At 45.7% G+C, this 16,392-nt stretch overlaps 1 protein-coding gene across 4 annotated transcripts in view; it reads right to left on the bottom strand.

The window, feature by feature from the left end:
* Positions 1 to 16,392, bottom strand: part of LOC120933261 (cytokine receptor common subunit beta-like) — a 139,700-nt gene that overhangs the window by 16,387 nt on the left and 106,921 nt on the right. For all 4 annotated transcript variants that reach the window (XM_040346378.1, XM_040346381.1, XM_040346380.1 and 1 more), the window contains 2 exons: positions 6,553 to 6,754; positions 3,076 to 3,166 (listed from right to left, as the gene is read on the bottom strand). In XM_040346378.1, the coding sequence (XP_040202312.1) occupies positions 3,076 to 3,166; positions 6,553 to 6,754 (293 nt within the window). The remainder of the gene's footprint in view (positions 1 to 3,075; positions 3,167 to 6,552; positions 6,755 to 16,392) is intronic.

The following is a 16,392-nucleotide window of genomic DNA, read 5'->3' as shown; positions in this document are numbered from 1 at the left end:
AAATAGAGCGATAATTTTGAAAAAAATTAAGTGTGACCTAGTGAGTGCTTCTTACTGTAGGGGGGGATGGGCTGTGTGTGACAAGACAGTGATCACCGCTTCCAATTACAGGAAGATGTGATCACTGTCATTGTCACTAGGCAGAGCAAGGAGATTCTTGTTTACATCAGCATCTCCCCGTTCTTCCTCATCGTGAGACGATCGCAGGTATCCACGCAGCGATCGAGCCTGTGGTGCCCACGGTCGGGCTCACGGAGCCGCTTCATTAAAGGGGACGTACAGGTACGTCCTTTTGCCCAGAAATGCCATTCTGACGACGTATAAGTGCGTGTGGCTGTCGGCAAGCAGTTAAAATACAAAAAAAGGACAGTGGTTTACTACTGCTTTAAATAAAGCCTGGAGGAATGGAGTGATACTACAATGACTGTCTAAATAAAGCATTGGTGATGTGACAATGGTATCAGTGAGCACATTAAAATCTGTCCTAAGAGAAACATGTAGGTTGCCATTGCTGACCTCTCCTTACAATGCTACCAGCCTGGCTGTCATGGTGATTGAAAGACTGTCAGTCATTGGCCTAAAACAAGCTTGCAGATTAGATTTATGAATTTTCTCAGACTATCCTGATCTGCACACCTGTTCCAGGTCAGTGATCCAAAAATGACTGAAATCAGAGGGTCACCATTATAGCCAGACAACTATCGTCTTTATGAAGTGGTTTGCTGCATAAGTGCCCATAGTTATCTCATGTCAGGTTTACTTTAATGAAACAATAGTTACAAAAAAAAATGACCCAAAACAGAAGCCTGGCAGAGGTTTTTTTCCTATTTTTCAGTTCACTCCTGGTGATGTAACTGCCTGGTTCAAGCCTTAACTGACAACAATCTATGGTAAAGGTAGTAAGTAGGAGCCAAGTTATTGTACAACAGAAAGGCTCACTAATGTAGAGAACTTCCCTTTAGATCAGGGGGGCCCAACCTTTTGAAGAGTGAGGGCCACTTAAGCGACGTGGTAACCAGTCACGGGCCTCAATGTGTGGACCGGGCGGATGACAGGTCCGTGTCCACTTTGCATATGCATGGCTGACACAGACACAGCCCACTTTACTCTATAGGCCTTCCAATCCTATCCACCCAGATGGAAGGGGGCGGATCCCCTTCTGTTTTTTTAATGGATTGGAGTTAGGCGTGTATACATGGACACAAGTCTGTTTACATCTGCTAATCCAAAGAGGTGAATGGAGGGTCCAATTGGGTCGGATCGATTGTGTGAAAGGGGCCTAAGGCTGCTTTCACATTGATGCGCTGCAGTTTACCCACACCATGGGTGAAACCCAGTGCAATCCCTCCCCCAACCTGCGATTGGACAGTAGCAGGAGAAGCAGAAAACTGATGTACTACTCTCTCTGTCAGTCTGTCACTCTGTTCTCTCTACCTATCAGCACACAACTAATTGTGCCTTCTTGTGCTGCATCTCTCTTCCCTTAGTCAGAACTCAGTCATACGATAACAAAAAGAGGCTGACACCAAGCCAAATCCAGGTAACTCTTCTGCTTGCATTTAAAAACTACATTTAAGACTATAATAATGAATAAAATGCCCTATTAATTTCTGTATTTTATACCTGCTTTTCTGAATTTCAGTATTCTAAAAATGGTCCCCATCCTAACACCTATGCTAACTAACCTGGGTAAGGAATTTTTTTATACTTACCTATTTTCAGACCAGTTTGGTCACGTATTTCATCTGGTGTCAGCCAGACAACGGCTAGTAAAGCCTGGAGTGGTGACATCACCCATAGGCTTTAATGGCCCATCCATTGTTCTTGCTTCCCCCTTTCCTCTGCAGCCATGCTGGCTGACACAGGGGAGCTGGATCATGTGACTGGACTGGAGCGGACTGAAAATAGCTAGGTACAGTATATACGTCTTTCTTAACCACTTCCATACCGCATCATTGTAAAATGATGGCGGCATGAACCTCTCGCCGATCCGGGTGGACGTCATATGACGTCCTGTGTTCCCGGCGATCTAGGGCCCGCGGCGACGCTCGTGACCCGGTGCGGGTGCCCGGTGGCTGCGATTGCTGCCAGGTGCCCGCGATTCACGGTAATCACGGCAGGAGTGTGGATCTGTGTGTAAACACACAGATCCACCTCCTGTCAGCGGTGAGGAGACCAATGTGTGTTCCCAGTACAGAGGAACACACATCGGTCTCCTCCCCTTGAGAGTCCCCTCCCCCCTACAGTTATAACACATCTTAGGGAACATATTAACCCCTTCAACGCCCCCTAGTGGTTAACCCCTTCCCTGCCAGTCACATTTACACACTAATCAATGCATATTTATAGCATTAATCGCTGTATAAATGTGAATGGTCCCAAAAACGTGTCAAAAGTGTTCGATGTGTTAGCCGCAATGTCACGTGACAGAAAAAAAATCGAAAATCGCCGCCAATACTAGTAAAAAAATGTATAAAATAAAAATGCCATAAATCTATCACCTATTTTGTAGACGCTATAACTTTTGCGCAAACCAATCAATATACGATTATTGCGATTTTTTTTTTACCAAAAATATGTAGAAGAATACGTATCGGCCTAAACTGAGGAAAAAAAAAGTTTTTTTTTTAAAAATTGTGATATTTATTAAATAAAAAAGTAAAAAATATTGTGTTTTTTTTTTTTTTTAATTGTCGCTCTTCTTTTGTTAATAGCACAAAAAATAAAAACCGCAGAGATTATCAAATGCCACCAAAAGAAAGCTCTATTTGTGGGGGGAAAAAAACAAAGATTTAGTTTGGGTGTAGTGTTGCATGACCACGCAATTGTCATTCGAAGTGCAACAGCGCTGAAAACTAAAAATTGGTCTGGGCAGGAAGGGGGTGAAAATGCCCTGTGTGGAAGGGGTTAAACAGGTTAGTTAGCATAGGAGTTGGGAGGGTGAAGGGAACAGTTTTCAGGCTAGATAGATATAAGCTGGGGTCCCATTTGAATTTGTCCAATTTTTATAAGTAAGCTTGTAATCTGCCATTGACTGTCACCATGTGTGTATAAATACATATAGGTTATACTCACCTTACCAGAGCTTTGTACCCAAAAATAGCAAATATTACAAGAAAAATTATAGATATAGGAATCAAGATGTATAACACGATGAGACTGGGAACTACAAAAAAAATAGAACAAATAAAATCATAAATATATAAAATACTAAGTATCAATACCAAGGTATCATTTTTCATAACTGCTCACCACTGCCCTGACAGGTATACCATTGAAATATGTGGGGGAATTGGAAAGGGCAGTTCATGCAAGAAAACCCACATGCATCTTACAACTGAGGAAATTGTGCATGCAGGATTGGTCAATGTCCGAAAGTCAATGTCCAAGACTGGTGGACAGTTATGCCAAATGTTAATTCAAATGTATTACTTTTTTTTTTTACTTTTTCTGTGATTCTGTTATGAGTGAAGATCTAATGTTTGACTGTTCCAATATGTGGAACAATTCAACAAGGTCTATAGGATGCACTTTTTTCACAATGTATGTGAAGTAAATGCTGGTATATGTTCCTGACACACACTTGATGGAAGCTCAGTGTGCTGCTGCTTCTCCTTCTCCCAGCTCTTATGCAACTAAAAACAGAGGGAATGTGCGTTTTTTTTTTTTTTTTTGGCGTGGTGTTCCCCTTAAAATCCATACCAGACCTGAAGGGCCTAGTATGGATTGGGGACGACCACTCTGCATTCTTTAAAATCCTTTTGTCAAAAACGCTCTCGACGGCACGGAGGCTCTATGCATACTGCAGGTTCCTCCGTTTGACAGTTCTTTTATAGCAGGCGTCTCAAACTGGCGGCCCTCCAGCTGTTGCAAAACTACAAGTCCAATGAGGCATTGCAAAAATGACAGTTACCAGCATGAGTCTCACAGGCAGAGGCATGATGGGACTTGTAGTTTTACAACAGCTGGAGGGCCACCAGTTTGAGACCCTTGTTTTATAGGGAATGGGTGGTGCCACTGGTCTACGTCACCTGGTGGCACTGCCCCTTCTGACATCACAGACCAGTGCATGCTGGGTCCGAGACGTCAGAAGGGGCAGTGCCACCAGGTGACGTCGACAGGTGGCCCTGCACAGTCCTTATAAAGGAACTGTCAGACGGAGGGGCCTGCAGTAGGCATAGCAATTTTTTTATTTATTTTTTTGGATCGGCGGGCAGGATGATTGACGACAGATCTACTTCAGGGGACATTGTTTTTTATTTTTTAATAAAGGATTTGTCAAAAACTGTCTGTGTTTTTGTCATTTTTTTCAGTGAATGGGTAGGGATACGATGTACCCGCTACCCATTCACATAGTGGGGGTGGGATCTGGGGGCCTACAGACCCCAACAACCACAGCCCAGGGTAGTCCCCTTGTTTGGGGTGGTGGTACAGAGCCCCCCTCCCCCCACCCCAAAGCACCCAACCCCCCCATGTCGAGGGCATGTGGCCTGGTATGGTTCAGGGGGGTGCTCGCTCACCCCCCCTTTCCTGACTTGCCAGGCTACATGCTCGGATAAGGGTCTGGTATGAATTTTGAGGGAGAACCATACGCCATTTTTTTAAAACCATTTTTCTATTGCTGGGCAATTGCAGCCATTCTTTTCTTTACATTCATCTGTCAGTGGGGAAGCCAGCTGACAGATGATGCCTCGTGCTTGTTAAGGACGTTGGCAGACGGCTTCCCAGACAGCTGTTTAACAGCCAGGTATTTCTTCACACAGAATTCAGATCAGTCAATCGTTTTTCGACGGATCTCAATTCTAATTGTTCTGAAAAGTTGGAATTCGTTTGAAAACTAACTAACGAAACTAATTTTAATGGATTTCAACAAAATTTGTTACCTTTTTTATTCGAAGATTCGGATACATCCGAATCTCTGAATAACCAAAAATGTGTCCAAATTTGTATTTCGGACCAAAACTAATTGCACATGTCTAGTCTTTACCATTAGTTTCTACATATTAATCATCGTACACACAGAAAGCACATTTCATACTTAACCAAAGAGATGCAATCATATAACTTCAGCAGCATTTATAACAAGGCAGATAACCAAAGAGATGCAATCATATAAATTCAGCAGCATTTATAACAAGGCAGATCTAATGTCTCATTCACACTATTGTGTTGCTGGAATGTGCGGCAATGCCATTCACCTGCCTTGGTGCAATGTGGCACCATTCAGAATATAGGGCCAGATTCACGTAGGTGAGCGGCGGCGTAACGTATCGTAGATACGTTACACCACCGCAAGTTTTCATCGCAAGTGCCTGATTCACCAAGCACTTGCGATGAAAACCTACGCCGGCGGCCTCCGGCGCAAGGCGGGCTAATTCAAATGGGCGTGTGCCATTTAAATTAGGCGCGCTCCCGCGCCGGACCTACTGCGCACGCTCAGTTTCGCAATTCCCATCGTGCTTTGCGCGCCGTGACGTCATTTTTTCGAACGGCGACGCGCAATTCCGTATTCCCTGACGGCTTACGCAAACGACGTTCATTTTTAAATTTCGACGCGGGAACGATGGCCATACTTTATACAGCAATACGATTGCTGTGTAAAGTTAAGGCACCAAAAACGACGACTAACTTTGCGACGGGAAACTAGACTAGCAGCGACGTAGCGAACGCGAAAATCCGTCGTGAATCGCCGTAACTCCTAATTTGCATACCCGACGCTGGTTTACGACGCGAACTCCCCCCAGCGGCAGCCGCGGTATTGCATCCTAAGATCCGACAGTGTAAAACAATTACACCTGTTGGATCTTATGGATATCTATGCGTAACTGATTCTATGAATAAGTCCCATAGATACTCTGAGAGATACGACGGAGATCTGAGATACTCCGTCGTATCTCAGCTGTGAATCTGGCCCATAGTGTGCAATATTCTGCCAGAAATGGTACGAGGCAGCCTATTCAAATGAATGAACTGCCTTTACATAGTGCACATTAAATCGCAGAATAACACGCTAGTATTAATACACTGCAGTAGTGTGAATGAGTCCTAAAAGTGGTTGTAAACCCTCTGATGATACTTTCACCTACAGGTAAGCCTACATTTAGGCTTACCTGTACGTGCTTGCAATATTTCCTTAACCTACTTGGTTAAGGAGATATTTGCAGAAAATCGTGCACCGTAGACAACAGCCCAAGCGCACTGAGCGCGCCGGGTCTTGACTAGAAATAGGCCGGAAAGTGCCGGGAACGCGCACATGTGCGGGAATCGTGCGCGGGAGTGACGTCATCGCCGCTCAGGCCAGTCACAGCGCCGGAGCGGCGATACCCGGAAGTAACCTCTGGGAGTGATGGGCTAAAGGCTGGAGGGTAAGACGAGGATGGCTTTGGGGGTTTTGATCGAAGCTAAGTAATACATAATCAGCTAGTATGCTAGTCATACTAGCTCATTATGCCTTTGTCTTGCAGGTTTTTATTTAAAAAAAATTGGGGTTTACAACCGCTTAAATGTTATCAAGCCAGCCAATTTCTAAAATGTTAATGTGCTTGCTGGTACCTGCTTTGGTGGTCAGTGTTTGCACTTTGCTCCACTGACTCCATGGCCCCTGGTAACAATTAGTACCATCCTCCTTCAAATGTACACGAACCATCAATGAGTAATTACTGCTTGGCTTAAGATGTTTATCAAGCCGGAGTATAACACTAGGATCTTGGTTGACTGGTATATTGATTGAGGTATCTGGACAATTATCGTGGACCTGATGGTAAAAAAAAAAGCATTACCCCATTGATATCATACAAAGTCAGAGGAGAACTTCAACTAAACAGTGTTCTGTGAATTGCCAAGGGGAGGGGGGCGCAAAAAAAAACAACAACACTAGCACTTTAGGATTTGAGACTAATAGCTGTCATATGCAGAGTACACTGGAAGTACAGAAATAAGAAAAGTATTTTGACTTAATCCAGCCATTTCTCACAACTGAGTTGAGTTAACATTTCCTTAATCATCTGAGCTTACAAAAATCTCTGAGCCTGGAGTTTCTGAATCCTTATTAAATTCCATCAAATTCTAATGTAACCACCATTTTTATGTAACATTTAAAGAAATTAATGCATGTTTCTGCATTTTTCTTACTAGTTATTTTTAAACTAATCCTAAAGAAGTAGCCAATGTAGTGCCACGAAACATGCTGATGGTATTTAATTGTCTGCTAATGATAAAAACTATCCTTTGGATGAGTTCTTAACCACTTAAGACCCGGACCATTATGCAGGTAAAGGACCAGGCCCCTTTTTTGCGATTCGGCACTGCGTCGCTTTAACTGACAATTGCGCGGTCGTGCGACGTGGCTCCCAAACAAAATTGGCGTCCTTTTTTTCCCACAAATAGAGATTTCTTTTGGTGTATTTGATTACCTCTGTGGTCTTTATTTTTTGCGCTATAAACAAATATAGAGCGACAATTTTGAAAAAAATACATTATTTTTTACTTTTTGCTATAATAAATAGGCCAATATGTATTCTTCTACATATTTTTGGTAAAAATTGCAAAAAGTTATAGCGTCTACAAAATAGGGGATAGATTTATGGCATTTTTATTATAATAATTTTTTTACTAGTAATGGCGGCGATCTGCGATTTTTATCATGACTGTGACATTATGGCGGGCACATCGGACACTTTTGACACTATTTTGGGACCATTGTCATTTATACAGTGATCAGTGCTATAAAAATGCACTGATTACTGTGTAAATGACACTGGCAGGCAAGGGGTTAAACACTAGGGGGTGATCAAGGGGTTAAGTGTGTCCTAGGGAGTGATTCTAACTGTGGGGGGGGGGATGGGCTACCACTGACATGACAGCGATCACTGCTCCCAATGACAGGGAGCAGTAGCTCCCTGTCATGTCACTAGGCAGAACAGGGAAATGCCTTGTTTACAAAGGCACATCTCCTCGTTATCCTCCTCCTCCTCCTCTCTGTGTCACGATCGCGGGCCGCTGGCGAACATCGAGTTAGCGGGGCCCGCGGGCACGCTCACGGAGTACGCTATAGGCGTTCGCGCCCGCTAGACGGCAAATTAAAGGGGACATACAGGTACGCCCATTTTCCCACCGCTGCCATTGTGCTGACATATATCAGCGTGCAACAGTCGGCAAGTGGTTAAAGTTGCCTCTAGGACAGGTGACTGGCTGTGGCCAATCACAGAATAATCAGCTCTGTGGGAGGGAGAGGGTTGCCTGGGTAAACTCTTATTTTTCCTGTAAAGTCGCTTTAATATAGATGGAGATCTGACTTGGAGGCAACTTCCATTGAAATCTATGGGTACAAGTTGCCTAGAAGTCACCTTGAAGTAGTACAGGAACCTTTTCTAAAGTCAGAGCAACTTCAGTAGTGTACATTAAAGGGGTTGTTAAAGAGGGAGTTCACCCTAAAAATAAATTTTACCCTTAGATTGATGCTCATTTTGTCTAGGGGAATCGGCTAGTATTTTTGAAATCGAAGCTGTACTTACCGGTTTAGAGAGCGATCTTCTCCGCCGCTTCCGGGTATGGGTCTTCGGGACTGGGCGTTCCTATTTTGATTGACAGGTTTCCGACAGGCTTCCGACGGTCACATCCATCGCGTCACGAGTAGCCGAAAGAAGCCGATTGTCGGTGCGGCGCTATACTGCGCCTGCGCACCGACGTTTGGCTACTTTTGGAAAATCGTGACGCGATGCATGCGACCGTCGGAAGCCTCTCGGAAGACTGTCAATCAAAATAGGAACGCCCAGTCCCGCAGCCCATACCCGGAAGCGGCGGAGAAGATCGCTCTCTAAAAAGGTAAGTACAGCTTCGATTAAAAAAAAAAAAAATAGCCGATTCCCCTAGACAAAATGAGCAGGAATCTAAGGGTAAAAAGTTGTATGTCCGGGTGAACCTACACTTTAAGCTTTGTGTTTTTTCACCTTAATGCATCCTATGCATTAAGGTAAAAAAACACCTTTTCTGTCTCCGGCCCCCCCCCCCGTTTTACTTACGTAAGCCCCGAATCTCCGTGGGTGCGATACCACAATGATTTTCCCCAGCTTGAGGCGGCTCTTCATTGGATGATTAATAGCAGCGCAGCCATTGGCTCCGGCTGCTGTCAATCAAATCAATGGCGCGGCCGAGTGATACAGTCAGCGGCCATAGCTGCCGACTGTATCACACGGGAACTTGCCCACAAGCTAACCCCCTTGGGAGAGCGCTTCCCAGATGGGTGTTCACTCTTGTGGGCAGGAGCCAAGACAGCCGCCAGGGACCCCAGAAGATGAGGATCGGGGCCACTCTGTGCAAAACAAACTGCACAGTGGAGGTAATTATGGTATGTTTGTTATTTTTTTTTTTTTAATAAACCTTTACAACCCCTTTAACCACTTAAGACCCAGACCAATATGCAGGTTAAGGACCTTGCCCCTTTTTGCGATTCGGCCCTGCGTCGCTTTAACTGACAATTGCGCGGTCGTGCGACGTGGCTCCCAAACAAAATTGGCGTAATTTTTTTCCCACAAATAGAGATTTTTTTTGTGGTATTTGATCACCTCTGCGGTTTTTATTTTTTGCGCTATAAACAAAAATAGAGCGAACATTTTGAAAAAAATGCAATGTTTTTTACTTTTTGCTATAATAAATATCCCCAAAAAAGGTATTAAAAAAAAGTTTAGACAGATACGTATTCTTCTACCTATTTTTGGTATAAAAAAAATCGCAATAAGCTTTTAACGACTGGTTTATAGCGTTTATAGCGTTTACAAAATAGGGGATAGTTTTATGGCATTTTTATTAATATTTTTTTTTTACACTACTAATGGCGGTGATCAGCGATTTTTTTTTGTGACTGCGATATTATAGCGGACACATCGGACAATTTTGACACATTTTTGGGACCATTGTCATTTCACAGCAAAAAGTGCTATACAAATGCATTGATTACTGTGAAAATGATAGTGGAAAAATATGCAGCGCTAAAAATTCTTATAAAGAACAAATTATGCATCAATGTGATGATAACACAATAACCTGTGAATGAGTGTCCATTTGAAACAACCAACACAAAAAGAAAACACAAAGAAAAGAGTCCATCAATAGGGGGTGTATGACCACATCCTCATCTTTGGAAAAACTTTCTGCACGGTAGAATCAGAAATAGATGGAATACTCTTACCAGATGACGTGGATCTGCTTGTCGGCGACAACAGATCACAAAGGCATGTAAGGGATCGGCTCGGCTCTGCTCGGCTGGATGATGGTACAGTGGTAGACTCACCACGGGGTATCCACGGGGTATCCTGTTGGATGGCTGTAAGCCTGGACTGGAACCTCACCGTAGGTGTACTCGCTCCAACTCGAATCCGTGGACAGGAACAGAGGGTCCGATTCTTTAAACGCCAACTGGTGATACGAACAGTGGTGTCCACTGATGCAAGGTGCACACTGGTATGGAGTTTTGAAAAAACTTTGCATCCAAGCAAGTCATGCAGGGAAGAGAAAGAAAACAATGCTCCGGATGGTGCAGGTAAAAGAGGGTAGGTTTTATTGAAATAAAACCAATAACATGAAAGTGATCACTTCAGTATAAAATTGAATAAAAGCAATATGGGGTGCAGGTATAGCAAGCCCGACGCGTTTCGTCCAAGTGGACTTCAACTGGGGTGCAGTTGAAGTCCACTTGGACGAAACGCGTCGGGCTTGCTATACCTGCACCCCATATTGCTTTTATTCAATTTTATACTGAAGTGATCACTTTCATGTTATTGGTTTTATTTCAATAAAACCTACCCTCTTTTACCTGCACCATCCGGAGCATTGTTTTCTTTCTCTTCCCTGCATGACTTGCTTGGATGCAAAGTTTTTTCAAAACTCCATACCAGTGTGCACCTTGCATCAGTGGACACCACTGTTCGTATCACCAGTTGGCGTTTAAAGAATCGGACCCTCTGTTCCTGTCCACGGATTCGAGTTGGAGCGAGTACACCTACGGTGAGGTTCCAGTCCAGGCTTACAGCCATCCAACAGGATACCCCGTGGATACCCCGTGGTGAGTCTACCACTGTACCATCATCCAGCCGAGCAGAGCCGAGCCGATCCCTTACATGCCTTTGTGATCTGTTGTCGCTGACAAGCAGATCCACGTCATCTGGTAAGAGTATTCCATCTATTTCTGATTCTACCGTGCAGAAAGTTTTTCCAAAGATGAGGATGTGGTCATACACCCCCTATTGATGGACTCTTTTCTTTGTGTTTTCTTTTTGTGTTGGTTGTTTCAAATGGACACTCATTCACAGGTTATTGTGTTATCATCACATTGATGCATAATTTGTTCTTTATAAGAATTTTTAGCGCTGCATATTTTTCCACTATTGTATTTTCAATTTTTGTCATATTGCTTGTGTGGCTGCTCACTTGATATTTTAGATCAGCGCAGTATTTCCCCCTTTTCACATACTGTGAAAATGACAATTGCAGTTTAGGAGTTAACCACTAGGGGGCGCTGTAGGGGTTAAGTGTGACCTCATATGTGTTTCTAACTGTAGGGGGGCGGGGCTGGATGTGTGATGTCATTGATCGTCTTTCCCTATATCAGGGAACAGACGATCAATGACAGTGCCACTATGAAGAACGGGGAAGGTGTGTTTACATACACCTCTCCCCGTACTTCAGCTCCTGTGACCGATCGCGGTCACGGAGCTTCGGACCGGGGCATGCGCGACCCACGGCTGGGCTCTTAAAGGCAACGTACCTGTACATGCCTGTGCCATTCTGCCGATGTATATGTGCAGGAGGCGGTCCTTAAGTGGTTAAGACGGCTCTCATTTACTTCTATGGCATTTCTTATGTCCAGCAACTTGGAGTGACTTGAGGACTTACAAGTCGGATACCAAGTTGCTGTAGCAGGGTTCGACAAAGTCCGGGCGCCCGGTCGCAGTTGCGACTAGAATTAGAGACCTGGCGCCGGGGAAGGAAGCTTAGGCCTGCAGAAGGCCACAAAGCCGCGGCCTTAATTACCGGCCGGCGCAGCCCGATGCGATCGTGCGGCGGGGAAGGTGGGGGCGCACGGAGACACAGGATACCCCATCATGTGTCTCCGTGCGCCCCCACCTCCCCCGCCGCGCAATCGCGTCGGACCGCGCCGGCCGGTAATTGAGGCCGTGGCTTTGCGGCCTTCTGCAGGCCTATGCTTCCTTCTGTGATCTGGCGCCATGTTGTGGTGGCCATTGGCATGACAAGTAAACCAGCAATTCTAATGGAGTTTCCCCAGTTTTTTCACTGCCATCTCCTTCCCTCTAATTAGAGCCCCCAACCATTATATATATATATATTTTATTCTAACACCCTAGAGAATAAAATGGCGGTTGTTGCAATACTTTCTGTCACACCGTATTTGCGCAGCGGTCTTACAAGCGCACTTTTTTGGGAAAAAATACTCTTTTTTCAATTAAAAAATAAGACAACAGTAAAGTTAGCCCAATTTTTTTTTTATATTGTGAAAGATAATGTTAGGCTGAGTAAATTGATACCCAACATGTCGCTCTTCAAAATTGCGTCCGCTCGTGGAATGGCGACAAACTTTTACCCTTTAAAATCTCCATAGGCGACGTTTAAAAAATTCTACAGGTTGCATGTTTTGAGTTAGAGGAGGTCTAGAATTATTGCTCTCGCTCTACCAAATCGCGGCGATATCTCACATGTGTGGTTTGAACACCGTTTACATATGTGGGCGCTACTCACGTATGCGTTCGCTTCTGTGCGCAAGCTCTCTGGGACGGGGCACATTTTCTGGCTCCTAACTTTTTTAGCTGGCTCCTAGATTCCAAGCAAATTTGTCAAACCCTGTGCTGTAGTGTGAAACGCCACAAAAAATGCTGATATCAAACATCTTTCATGTTTGTGATGTGCATTTGGCACCCCAATAACCTGTACATCTTTGAAGCAGAAATAATATTATATTGTCACTTCCCTACCCTCACTGTTTGACACATTACCAAAAACATTGCTTACACAGAAGTAATATAAAACACTACATAAACCACATACCGTAGTTAATAACTTTTAAAGCTAAAAATATAAGTCATTAAAGTGCATGTTACCCCAACATTTTAAATTGCTGATATGTGTCTGTGTTACCTTGTAGTTGCATGAAAAGGTATCCTGTTCTCTTTGCATTTGTCTCTTTGTGTGAAATACTTGGTAAAACTGCCAGATCTCCTGCTTTCCTATTTTAAATTTACTACACCAGGCATGGAAGCACATCCATCCCAGCATGGTCAGTTTTCTTCTTAGGAGCGTAGCCTGCCTGTACTCCAGTGGTCAGATTTCTGCTGACATGGCCCTGTGTAGCTCTTCACTAGGAAAATCAGCCTACTGCTGTTTCTCTGCCTACTGCTGATACCCCTCCCCTGCACAGCTCCTCACTGGGAAGATCAGTGTTCTGTTTCTCTGCCTCCTGCTGACACGCCTTTCTGCAGTCTCCACCCCAGCTCTTCTCAGTCCCTTATGCAGCTGAGAACAGCGGTTATGTGGTCACTTGTGTTTTTTTTTATTTATAATGTATACAGATGTAGCACCATATATTATTAGGTAAGTGCTAGAGTAGTGTGTTTTTTGTGTTTACTGCCAGTGCAGGTAAATTTTAGGCAGGCCTAGCTGAGCAAGGCCTGTTTGTTTTTGGCCCTGGGGGCAGGGGAGTGGTTTAGTGTGGTAGCAGGTGATTGACACGTGCCTCAGCTCTTGGGCGTCTCCTCTGTTTCCAGTGAGAATGTTCTGGAAAAGAGGCAGAGTGCTAGAGTGACATGGGGTGTATTTGGGAGCCCTGACCAATCCCCAACTAGGATTGAAAGGGGGGCAGGCCTCCTATATATACCCATGGTCAGCCTGTTGCGGGAGGAGTTGTCGGGTGGGAGAACTGAGATGATGGCGTGTTATGCTGCGTACACACTGTCGTAATTTCCGACAGAAAAAGTCAGATGGGAGCTTTTTGTCGGATAGAGATAGAGAGCAGGTTCTCTATTTTTCCGACGGAGCTTTTCCCGGTGGAAAGTCCGGCCGTGTGTACGCGGTCGGAGGAAACCCCCTTTCTGGGGGGGGGGGTGAATTCAGGCCTGCAGCACAGAAGCTGGGAGGGAACCTCTCTTTACACGGTCATGATGTGAAAAATGTTTTTTTTTTTTTTTAATGTCATTAAAAACGATCGTGTGTGGGCTCCAGAGCATTTTTTGCGACGTGAAAAATGGCCATTAAAAATTTAGAACATGCTCTAAATTTTTGCGTCGTTTTTCACGTCGTAAAAAATGGTCGTGTGTAGGCTTTAACGACGTGAAAAAAACGTGCATGCTCAGAAGCAAGTTATGAGACGGGAGCGCTCGTTTTGGTAAAACTAGCATTCAGAATGGAGATAGCACATTCGTCACGCTGTAACAGACTGAAAATCACGAAGACTGAAAAGGGGAAACTCGCTTTGATATGCGAGTGCTTTGGATTACGAGCATTCTCCTGGAACGGATTATGCTCCTAATCCAAGGTTCCACTGTATGTTGTCAGAGAACAATGCATCTTGTGGATGGGAGATTATCTGCAGGGCACGCCATAGCTCCTCCATATGTTGATCAGGCACACAGGAGTGACATGAGCGTTGACCCCTCATAACTTTGCAGAGTGAACACATCCCCCTCAGACGATCGTTCTGTGCATCACACAGGGGCCCTTCGCCGGCGGACATATTCCCACTCTGCAAACACCTCTCTGCATCCTCAAGAAGCTTTTCACTACCAGACAGATCTCAACCAGCGTCAGTCTGCCCCAGTCAGCTCTTTAGAGAGTGGGCTGCGGGAGAACGAACCCTGGGAGACACTATGACAAAACATATTAAATACACCTTCAGAAAATTTCCACAACAGAGCTTCTTGCCAGAACCGAGGGATCTCACACGCATGCATGCATGTGGCTCTGACCACTCACAATCCTGAAGATCGTGAACCCGGAACAAAGGCCAGGGGAGGATGTCAGCCCTCTCAGCGGTGACTAGGTGGTGCTGGAAGGGCTTTGTTCTAAGGTACCGTGTTTTTCTGACCATAAGACGCACTTTTTTCCCCCAAATGTATGGGGGAAAATGTCTCTGCGTCTTATGGTCCGAATACTGAATGGACAGCCCCCCCCTCCCCCCCGTCATCGCCATTTAACATACTGGGGATAGCAGAACACAGGCAGGCAGCCGGCGCCATCAGCGGGCTCACAGGATCCACGGCGGCATGTCAGATTTTTCACTGCGGCATGTCAGCATGGGAAGCGGGCGGCCTACGGAGAAGAAGCCCCAGGAAGCATTGTGCCATGTCCAGTGCACAGAGGTACGCCCACACGGCATCACTACGTATTGCTCCGTGCTCTCCTGAGTCAGCTGACCCCTTAGTCAGCTGACCATAATAGTGTTACTTCATTGGTTGCTCCCTCACAAGCATCTGTACAGCATCTGGCAGTAGTACACTTACACTAGTAGTGCCATTTAAAAAAACGAAAATAAGGAATTTAAAGTAATAAGGAATATAAGGAATTTACAGTAACTGAATACTGCCAACACTGACCAGGTGCCAGCCCAGCCACCCAGTCTAGGGACCAGGTGCCAGCCCAGCCATCCACTTTAGGGACCAGTTGCCAGCCCAGCCACCCACTGACAGGACCAGGTGCCAGCTTATCCATCCACAGCAGGGACTAGGTGCCAGCTCATCCATCCACAGCAGGGACCAGGTGCCAGCCCAGCCACCCACTTTAGGGACCAGGTGCCAGCTCAGCCACCCACAGCAGGGACCTGGTGCCAGCTCAGCCACCCACAGCAGGGACCATGTGCCAGCTCAGCCACCCACAGCAGGGACCATGTGCCAGCTCAGCCACCCACAGCAGAAACCAGGTGCCAGCTCAGCCACCCATTGCCGGGACCAGGTGCGAGCTCAGCCACCCATTGCCGGGACCAGGTGCCAGCTCAACCACCCATTGACAGGACCAGGTGCCAGCTCAACCACCCATTGACAGGACCAGGTGCCAGCTCAGCCACCCATTGCCGGGACCAGGTGCCAGCTCAACCACCCATTGACGGGACCAGGTGCCAGCTCAACCACCCATTGACAGGACCAGGTGCCAGCTCATCCATCCACAGCAGGGACCAGGTACCAGCCCAGCGACCCACTTTAGGGACCATGTGCCAGCCCAGCCACCCATTGCCGGGACCAGGTGCCAGCTCAGCCACCCATTGCCGGGACCAGGTGCCAGCTCACCCACCCATTGACAGGACCAGGTGGCAGCTCAGCCACCCACAGCAGAGACCAGGTGCCAGCTCAGCCACCCAGGTGCCAGCTCAGCCACCCACAGCAGGGACCAGGTGCC

Source organism: Rana temporaria, chromosome 3 (genome assembly GCF_905171775.1).
Source record: "Rana temporaria chromosome 3, aRanTem1.1, whole genome shotgun sequence".
NCBI lineage: Eukaryota > Metazoa > Chordata > Amphibia > Anura > Ranidae > Rana > Rana temporaria.
This window is presented reverse-complemented; position numbering and strand designations above follow the sequence as displayed.